Source organism: Phoenix dactylifera, unplaced genomic scaffold (assembly GCF_009389715.1).
Source record: "Phoenix dactylifera cultivar Barhee BC4 unplaced genomic scaffold, palm_55x_up_171113_PBpolish2nd_filt_p 000399F, whole genome shotgun sequence".
Lineage (NCBI taxonomy): Eukaryota > Viridiplantae > Streptophyta > Magnoliopsida > Arecales > Arecaceae > Phoenix > Phoenix dactylifera.
Genome location: NW_024067842.1, coordinates 25,586 through 36,368, shown reverse-complemented (window position 1 = coordinate 36,368; position 10,783 = coordinate 25,586). Strand labels below are relative to the sequence as shown.

General features: G+C 38.5%; 1 protein-coding gene across 1 annotated transcript; it reads left to right on the top strand.

Moving 5' to 3' along the window:
• The first annotated feature begins 640 nt into the window (after nt 1-640).
• On the top strand, nt 641-9,875 carry LOC120105929. Its single transcript, XM_039118715.1, has 3 exons — nt 641-1,686; nt 9,075-9,271; nt 9,409-9,875. Exons 1-3 carry the CDS (start codon nt 823-825, stop codon nt 9,527-9,529), a joined length of 1,182 nt encoding a protein of 393 aa, XP_038974643.1. The 5' UTR covers nt 641-822; the 3' UTR covers nt 9,530-9,875.
• The last annotated feature ends 908 nt before the right edge of the window (nt 9,876-10,783 follow it).

Here is a 10,783-nt window from a genome sequence, read left to right as displayed (position 1 = left end):
CCATAGAGAACATGTGGTCATAGCTTAGGATCGATAAGATAAATTGAATATTTGAAAGAATTCGAATTCATGAAAAAAGAATTTTTTAGAATTTAAGAAAGATTTGATTTGTATCTTAGTACTGCATATATACTTATTTTCTGTATATTATTGCCTGATTTATCTAGCTAGAGTGTTCATTGCTTACTGGGTTGTTTAGTTCATTATACGATTTATTATTTTTTTTCCAGATTCAGAAAACTAGACTACAAGGGTTTTCAATATGAGAGAGCGATTTGAAAAACTCTGGCACAAGCTATTCTAGATTAGGGTTTATTTAAATTGATGTTTTATCTTAAAACTATTGTTAGAATTGTGAAATATAGTAAGTTGTGTTAGTTAAAAAAATAAAGTTTGCATATTATTAGTTAATGATTCTGCTGCATAATTATGATATCATGTTGAGATGCCTTGAATACTTGTGGGGAGAGTTCTTTACGAGTGTGCAGTGGTTGCTACAACCCCCGACTCGTGATCTCGAGTCGGGGGCATGACTGGTTGACTTGGTGAGTTTGATGAATTAAATGGTTAGATCGGGTCGAAAATTAAATTAATAAATTTATTTATTTATTTATTTGTTTGTTTTAAAGAATGCGTAGGGTGGAGGGCGAGGGTAACGGCGGGTCGAGCGGGGATGCCCTATCCCCCGATCTTTGCTCTTCGGCGCCTGGTCTCAAATTCAAGTTTCGTTTTGCCGCGGTTTGTTTCTTTCGTTCCGTTTCTTTTTTAATTGAATTGCCCAGCTGAAATCCCTGAAGAAGGGGAGGAGATCGATAGGAAACCATGGCCACCAGCAGCAAGCCTGCCTTCGACGGCCAATCGCTTGAAGAGTTCTTCGCATCCTTCGCCTATAAAGGAGGAGGCGGAGGACATGACGATGGTATCAGGAAGAGGAACAGCAGCGGAGGAGGAGGAGGAGGAGGAGGAGGAGGAAGGGTTGATAAAAGAGTAGGACAGGGATGGCGCCTCCTCAGCCCTAACAACAGCAGCAGCAACAACAGCAACAACAACAATACTCCTCCTCCACCACCACCACTACCATCATCGTCGCTCCAGAGCACTACCAATAGGAAGAAGACCACCATGACAAGACCGGCGAGCATCCTCAACGGCCTGTCGCCTGCCGAGTTCATTGCATCCTTTGCCTACAAAGGAAGAAGGGTTGATGATAGAATAGGAAAGGGAGAAGACCTCCTTAGCCCCGGCACTCCTCCTCCACCGCCGTCTCTCAGGAATAGGAAAAGGAAGATGACAGCCGCCTCCACCACCACCGTCAGACGGGTCACCCGTTTCTTCCCCTGTCCTGCCGAGAGGTTTGTCGTCGTTGATGTCAAGAAAGATATCACTGGGAAGGCGAAAGCCTCATCCAGTGGCGCGGCCACCAGGAAGAGGCCAAGGACGACGGGCAACAAAGGCAGGACGGATGCAAACAGGCAGCCGCAGAAACGCAGCAAGGGGAGGAGAAAGCGGCGCAGCATCCAGCTATCTGCCGAGGAGAAGTACTCGGACGCCTACAGGAGAGTCAGTGATCACGATATGTGGGATGCTCCGCGGTCATCCCACAACCTCCTGCAAGAAAGACACTGCTTCGATCCCTGGAGGGTCCTGGTTATATGCATCCTGCTCAATGTAACAACGGGCGATCAGGTAGCTTCCCTTTTCTCCCCCAAAAGTTTTATTGGTGAGATGAGTTGCCCTTGCTTGCATAAGGAAGATAACAGAAAAAGTTTTATTCGTTCATTTGCAATGAGTACCAAATTGACGGAAAACCTTGAGAAAAGGCTTTAAACATGAGCAACGAAGTAGCCTAGGGACGTTAGAAAAGATGCCTAGATGTTTTGTTGTCTGCATTCTTGAATTTTTATCACTAGATTTTGGGTGTAATTTCATCACTTTCTAGTTGCCTTAAACATCACTTTTGTGTCATCATATCAAACCTTATTTCTTCCACTCTCCTCTCCAAGCCAATGTTCTGCTTGTGCTATCGCCATGTTCTCCTAATTTTGTTTTGGTACGACCATTGCATGATTTTGCCAAATATATTTTCGAAATTTGAGGTGTTCTTGATGTTACTGAAGGTGCTAGTCTCAGATGCCCTTCATCAATTCTTGCCTAATTTCTCTGGACTTATTTTCCTCCTGTATTCCATCTTCTTTTCTTCTTTAGCCCCTCTCTTTTTTTTCCTGTTTATAAGAAGAATTTCAGATCTTGCAAGATTTGGGACTTGAAACATATCAATTTTATTTTGAAGCCTTAGAGCTGCTAAGGCTGCACTAATATGTCAAATTAGTTGCTTCATGCGGCCCATTCATGATTCTCAAAATCAAAATTTTATCATCCGAACCCATGTCGGTGTTAACTGGGCCTGGAGTTTCCTTGATGGAAACATACAATTGCAAAGTTCCTATCGAAACTTGTGAAAATGTATAACTAGTTGTCATTGTTAGAACTAAAAAAGAAACTAATTTATCCACATCATGGATGAATTGCCACATGCCATTGCATGGCCTCTTTACATGAACTTGCTTAGGAAGAGTAGAGGTAATGTATAGAAAGGGCTGGAAATGCGCTTGGGCTGGGCTTCGGGCTAGGCCCGACAAAATTCAAATTGAGTTTGGGCTTAAAATGTAGAGCCCATTTGTTTTTTGGGCTGGGCTCGAGTATGTCATTGGCTGAGAATAATGTATCATGCATCATTTACATGTGCTATAGGAGAAAGCCAAATTTTTAACTAGATTATTGCCTTGTGAAGCAATATTATGAAATATTAAATTTCAATCGGGTCTGGCTGAATCTATTCTTGGCCCAAACGGATAATTTGGGCTAGGCTCGGGCTCGGGATTGAGCCTGGATTATCCAAAAATTTTGGGGTCTAAGCTTGTCCCGAAGCTCGAGAAAAAATTTGGGCCAGGTTCGAGTAGGGGCATGGCCCAATCCGGCCCGGCCCACTTCTAGCTCTAATTATTTCTTAAGTTATATGTTGTCATAAATCACTCTCATCAGGTTCTCACCATATGATTGTCTTTCTTCTTTCCTATATGGGTAGTAGAAATGCCCATGCAACAGTGGCATATAGTAGTCAACAATTGCTGTGCAAGGCGGTGGTTGTGGGCTTTTCCCTCTTTTTCTTCCCCTTCTCATTCTAGCTACTTTTTTTTCCTCTCTCTCCTTCCTTGCCTTTCTATTTACTAATTTGATGTGCTAGCATATTTTCCAACATGGACAGATGGTTTGTGTGGCATTGCTTCTCCCAAGTTGGAATCACCTTATGTACAAAGCAATCCTCCAATCATAATAACAGAATAAGGTAATATGCTTATGTTTGTTGGCCTTGGCTAGTATCTAATTATCACACAAGGTCATTCTGTACACTTACAGGCCCTTATCACCTTATCAAAATAGTTTTCCTAATGTCTATATTGTTTCCTTACATTGCACTTTTGACTTTGGTTCGTATAGAGCCACAAACAAATCATATATCATCAGCTTTCTATATCTGTAGTTACGATCATATAATTGAGGGTCTTAACCTCAGCTACGAATCTAATTTGTTCGTGTTTGAGATTAGAATCTTATTTCTCACATGATAGCCCAGTATTAGATATTCATTGATTTTGAAAAATTACTCAAGACACTTAATGACATCCCATTGCTATAGGCATGTCTGTTACCTTCATTGCTATAGGGGGCAAGCCATAGGAACCATATTGATCCTTAGGGATTTAGAATGTAGAAAGATCTGCGGCGCATATCTTATGGAAAGTGGGTTTAAGATCAAATGGTTATTAGATCCGATTCATCATGAGCCAAGAGGGTTGGGCTTTATTTTAGAAGAAACTTCAAGTTTGCCCTCAGTAGTTGAAAAACAGACCGGATATTTATTTAGTGTGTGAGGTGCTACATGTGTATCATGTGTGTGTCATTGCACTCATGCATATATACATATGAACATATATACATATGAAGATACATATATATATGTATGAAATTGGTGCCATGTCCTTAGTTTTCTAAGCTTGCTATGTTAGACACTTTATGACACATGGGCATTTGCCACTCATGTGTTGTGTCCAGATAACAATGCAACTTATGTTATAGAACACCACACAGGCCTCCCAAATTTTAAATCCACCTCATTCAAGTGCTAACTACACTTTCAATACAATTGAACATCAAAGTAGTGTAAATATTTCTTTAATCAAATCAACCTAACAAAGGAAGCTTTTTTTTCCTTCTTAAAAGTTAAACAAGTAGCTCCGTTTCTCTTTTTAGTGTAACTTTCACCTTTTGTAACTAGTTTGTTTAACAAGGTTGGAAAATTTGTGACTTTGGTCAACTTGCACGCTTAGTTTTATGACTCATGTTAACTTGATAGCTAAGGCAACTCATGTATATAGACATGCATAATTTCCTTTATTTAATCACCTAATCAACTTTTAAGTGATTTAAACATCTATAATTAATGATCTAGTCATTTAATAACAATGGTTAAATAAAGACATGCACAAGCACATATATGTATGTATATATTTATATACACATGTATGCATGCATGCATGTATCAAGGTCTTAAATAATGCGGGATAGGGTTGTCCTAGTATTTTTTTTCCATGGATGAGACACCTTTCATACCAACACTCAGGATGGTAAACGACTCGCCCCATCTCGGCCCATTCCTGGTGGACATCAAGCTGCTTCACCATTATTTAAAAGCTTGGTACCATGTATCTATATGTATACATGCGTATATAAAATATGATGATGAATTATTTGTGAATTTGTCAAGGTTTATGGTAAAATCTTATACTTAATAGGTATGTCCCTAAATCCTAATGCTCAAACTATATGTATGCATGCAAGCATGATGCACATAAATGGATGGATGGATGGATGCATGCTTGCATGCATGTGTGTATGTATGCATTTCATGTATGGATGCATGCATGCATGTATGCTTGTATGTATATATGTATATATGTACGTATAAATGATGCCTGTAATCTCGAACACAATGTGCCTAGAGTAAATAGGGAGTTTTGGAGCTCCATATATTTGGGTCATCGCATTATGGACCAATGTGAATGGATTGCGCTATCCATAGTACTATGTTCCTTTGTTATCAAGATATTTTGGAAGCAATGTTTTCATGATGACCTATACTAGCTTGTCTAAGAACAATGTCTATTGACAAGATTTTCTATCAAAAGTGGTTTTTTGTTGAAAGGTCTTAGAACCAACATCTTGCTTTCCTTGTAATCTTATCAATCCCTTTCTTTCCAATCCTTATTGGCAAAAATGTTTGATTTTGTTCGTTCACCACACCTAAAAGTGATGGATGCACAAATCTTGTGTAAGGCGGCCTGACACTATCCAAAACTTTATGATGGACAAGGTTTCCAAGTGGGATGTGTAGGTTTAGGTGGAAAAGATGTGGATCTTCCTTCCTATGGTTTGACGGATGTCCCTTTCGTGACTTCACTATCGAATTAGTTGTCTAATTGATTGATCTTTCTTCTTTGGAAGACCATACTTGGAATTATGCTCTTGTAACAGTAATTTTGCATCAGATAACCTTCATAGTTTGATAATTGTTTCTTCTCATTGAAGAAGATATCATCTTAAACTTTGTATGGATTGGGTTTGCAATGAATACCGCATTGATGCAAGACCTAGAGCTAGAGTTTTGAACAAATGCGATGAAGCGGCCTAGGAATTCTGAAAAAGAGGCTTTAGATGTTGTTTGCAATTCCGAATTTTTTGAACACTGTTTAGATTTTAGCTCTAGTTCAAAAACATTTGAATATTATTAGCATTGACATGCTACAAACTTCAATTTGACTTCACCATAATGAACATTGCTTTTACTAGATACTTGTAAATGATCTCTTTTAACAAGAATGTACATTGTACAATTTGCAATGATAGTTGTAACCTTTGTTTAATGCAACATGTAGATTACGTGCAATATATTAAGTCTTTAGTAGAGCCATTTCCAATAATCATGTCTGGGATGTCCCACTCCTTTTCTTCGGAATGAGCACGGAATAGGATTCATGTGTGTAGTTGTTTTATAGTGGGCTTAGAGGATTTACAAAAGATTAGTGCTTATAGTCAAGCATTATTGAATAGCCTTTGATGCCTTTCACGAGGGATGATGTAAAATCTGAGTAAACAAAAATAATAAAGTGGAAAAATGTTGAGATTTCTTAATAGATTTCTTCAATAATTGCGTCATTTCTAGACTTATAATTAAATCTTGAAATGTTGTAAATTATATAACAAAAATATTTCGTTTTTATTTTTTAATGATATTAATTTTCTATCTTCTCAACATTTTTATCTTAGCATCAGAACTTCAAGTTGGTTTGGTCAACTTGTGAGCCAACACGGTGCCAACTTGATTAGACTTGACTCAATCCATATTTGAAGACTCGTGGATTGGGTTGGGTTCGAAAATTGGACCCGATCTAAAAATCTGGGTCAGATATGGATCTTTTTGTCACCTAATTGAATCCTAATATCATTCGGGTGTAGTGTGGGTCAAGAAAGGATGGGGCCGATTCAAAATGAACTCACCTAAACCCGAACATTTTGGGTTTGGTTCGGATCAATGTTATCAAATATAATGCAACCCTTAACTCATGCCCTTTCTAATCTTTGTCCTCTCGCAGCCAAGTTTTCTTAAGTCTTAGCTGGTGTAAACAATAATATACAACCTAATAAGTGTCAATTTAAGTTTCCCATGATGCTTGGCTTACTATGGGTATTTGAACCCGAGTATCCAGAAAAAAGCAGAATATTTGATGGAAGAACAGGGGATCCTTTTGAACAACCTGTTCTAATAGGAAAGTCCTATATCCTAAAATTAATTCATCAAGTTGATGATATTTATTCTGGATAAGCCTGGTCCATCCTCGTCTCTAGCTCCGACTGCATTGTGTGACTAGGCAGCTTCGGGAGGTAGCGAGGTCGTGCTGCTTGGAGAATAGCCCGTAAAAGAGTTTTTTTCTGCTAAGCATATAAAGGCAAAAGTAATTTCCTTCCCTGACTCGCTCGGACACCTCGCTCAAACACCTACTTCCAGATTAGATGGACGTTACCCGCTTGCCATATTTAAAATGTTTCCCATAATGGCTTGGTCTCCTTTTGGATTGCTTGGCTTATTATGGTAGTTTGGATAGATTATTATGGCATCTTGGGTGGAATTTGTTAGTTTCGGTGCCGACAAGGCAGTATGAATTCTTCAATGATGCCATATAAATCCTCCTTGATGAATCGGTAAATCAGATGAGGTCATACAAATCCTTCTTCCTACGGATATAAATAAGACCACATAATTTACTTGAGGTCCTTTGGCCAAGCGTCCCTATATTATTATTGTTAATTTTAATGAGGCCGCATATACCACTTACCAAATGTCTAAAAAATTCTTCATCAATAATTTGGACAAGGTTGAATGTAACACCTCTCTAGAGGTCCACATATAACTTCAGGTATGGTATTCATTTTAGTTATCAATTCTTTTCATACGAAGAATTAACTTTTTCTATTTGATATAAAATAAAAAATGGATATACTTTTATTTCATTCCTTTTAAAATATTTTAAAAAATTACTATCAAAATAATTGAAGATATCAATTAATTATACGTATTTTGTATATATCATATAAGTATTTTTTTTAGAAAAAGAGGATGGCTCAAGATTATTTTCTATTTATGTTGTAATCGAAGAAACTATAAAAGGTATACCCATGTGTTTTGAAGGATATTGTTTAATATAGAAGATGTATCACTAATTATTCAATTCTTGTAATCACGTTATGGTTCAAAATTGACTCCATTATTGTTTGATTGTGAAATCAAAGCTTGGTGAAGGTTGTAAACCATGAAAAAACACACCCTGGATGACTTTGTTCCATCTTGATGATGCTGATGTCGAAGCAGGTTGAAGTTTGCTACTAGCTGAATCCTATATTAATTTGCTCAAATTGATGAACCAGGAAGGCTATAAGAAAATTGAAGGGAGGGTGGGAACAAATTGTTATCCGAATTGATAGCAAAGCCCAAAAAGAAGGCAATGTATTTGCCAAAGCTTACTCGGATTTGCATGATATTGATCATGACCATGTGGAAGAATAGTTGGTACCCATCAATCTTGATCATCAGGTCAAAGCTTTGGAAAGTAGGAAAATAGCCATAACTATGGTAAATACAACGGACCTTCGACATTGATCATGACTTCCTTATTGACCATGGTGGAGCAAATTCGGTATACAAGTACGTGAGCATGTATGTTGCCACAGCCAACCTACAATCGGATGCAAGTGCACTGGTGATGCTGAGAAATTATTTGGTTACTCTGACCATAGTAACACATCGTAAGTGATTGCATAACCATAAAAGAAGAAACGAACAATGTTCCGATCTGTTGCTCTGTTTCCTTTCTTTCGGTCTTCCTAAATTGACCAATGGCAAGATCTTTGGGAACTTTATGTTCAATGTTCTTCAAATCCTCTTTTATGCTGCACCATACTCCAACTGTTGGAAATAATCTGATGAGGGCAGATATATCATAGAACCTTTGGTGAACGCATAATCTTAAAAGGATAAGATAAAGTGGGAAAACAACTTGGGTGCAGAGTTGAATGGCTTAATGGGAAACCTAAAAGTTCAAAAAAAGAAAAGAAAGGAGGGAAAATAAGCTGCATATATAGCATACCTGATATCTGGGTATGAACTGGATTTTCTTGTTTGAATTAATTCTCACCCTGCACAGTGTTCTTGCTTGCTAGATTCCTAGATAGGTTGCTGCTGCTCTTTCCTTAGTGACTGGCCAGAATGAAATGCTGATATATACATGCTAGAGCAGTAGAGAGACCGCATCCCCCCTGCCCCCCATAATAAAGACTTCAAAAGGTCTTTTTCTAATATGGAAAAACTGACAAGGGAAACAAGTTGCAAACAAAAATTGAACATGCATATAGATTGTACTTGTCATGGCCGTCGGCCGATTCATGTGTCACCTCGGGTGCAGGTTCGAAAAGTATTGCCAGGTTTTTTCCTTCTGTTTCCTGATGCAAAGTCCGTGAACAAGAAACTGAAGGAGCAGATAGCGGATAAGTTGCGGAGCCTGGGCTTGCAGTGGAAGCGTGCTCAGTTGATCATTGATCTTTCTGAACGTTACTTGGAAGGTGACTGGACTCATGTGACCCAGCTCCCTGGCATTGGCAAGTGAGTGGATCTAACTTTAACTTCTTTGTTTCCATCAAATTAGTTGAGGTTAGTTTTTCTTGTTCAATTTCCCCAACATCTGGCTAGAATATTCTAGTGGGCTGACATGTTTTGCTGCTGTCTTGTCTACTCCACAGGTATGCTGCTGATGCATACGCCATATTTGCTGCAGGCAAGCTAGAACAGGTGAAACCCCAAGACCATAAATTAGTTGAATACTGGAAGGAAGTTGGCGAGATGTTATGCAGAAAAAGCTGACCGTCACCAGTCCTTTTGGAGCTTAGTTTTATGTTTGTAATGGTGGATGTTTTGTTTACTTTTGAGGTGCCAGTTGGCATGAACGCTTGACAGCCAGTTAGAGGCATCTGAGTTCTCTCTTTTGATGTAAGGAATGACAAGAGGTATGCATCTGGTTTGGCTTTATCTAGTTTTGTAAGCTATGATTTCGTGCGTCTATGGTTCAAGTTGCCGATTGTCTCTATGCTGATGGCACTGCTTGGGTTTATGTTATCTCATTGGTTAGGTTTATGCTTTGGAATTACTAATAACTAGTTTGTGTCGTATGATGCATGTGAGAGGACTATGTTTAGCTCTTGTTAAACTATACATGTACTACATGGGATGACTGATCGTATGTGATTTATTGGTCGAAATTGGACTTTGTTGCTCTTCATTTTTCTTTTTTATGTTGGAGACTAGATTTTTCCCCTTTCTAGATAATTGTGAAATTTCTCCCTCAGAAGTGCTTGATGGCATTTGTAAAGCACTTACATTCTCCAGTTCATTCCTATTCATTTTCCATTTGTCACATTTGTCAGGATTCCCATTTTGATACTCTGATTGATCAGAATGAATGGAAGCATCCACGTAGTCACCGTCACTATTTTCCATAAGGCACGATCCTGCCTTGGATAATGATTCATTTTGAGACAGTTGTGCTTCTTCATTAGTTTGCTTACCCTGTGCATGGCAGGCAATTGACTGGGGTTCTTGTATATTTGCAGAAACTTCATCAGGGTGTTTACCGTGCTATGATCCATCTTCTGTAATTATGAGTCTAACAAAGGAATCACTTGCAAGATTACTAAAAAGGGCATGTCCCCTTTACTATCATTCTTTTCATAGTTTCCTACATCTATATCCTTGACACAGCACAGTACTATAAATAGCTTGCTTCGAGCATTGGCATTAGAATAATCTTGTTTCTCTTTAGAAGCAACCATAAATGTTTTGGTTAATGCTAATCGGTTAGAAGCAACTATAAATGTTTTGGTTAATGCAAATCAGTCAGAGCTTTCTGTATGTTTGGTGGCAGAATCCATATTGGCGCTACAGGACACATCAGAATCACAGGACAATGTTTGATGTGCAACTGTTCATCACTTCCCAATTGATTTGCCCTGCAATCAGTACCAGGACCGGGAACTTGGCTGCCATGAAACAAAACATATGGTTCTAGGGTACTACCTGTAGATGGAACCATAGATTCATCAAGTAACCTGGCAACTTTGA

Bases quoted from the DNA above. Each gene is read 5' to 3' on its own strand.
- LOC120105929 (XM_039118715.1), top strand. From the start codon at position 823: ATGGCCACCAGCAGCAAGCCTGCCTTCGACGGCCAATCGCTTGAAGAG. The intron at 1,687-9,074 runs GTAGCTTCCCTT...CCTCGGGTGCAG, and splicing joins ATGTAACAACGGGCGATCAG to GTTCGAAAAGTATTGCCAGG. The intron at 9,272-9,408 runs GTGAGTGGATCT...TCTACTCCACAG, and splicing joins CAGCTCCCTGGCATTGGCAA to GTATGCTGCTGATGCATACG.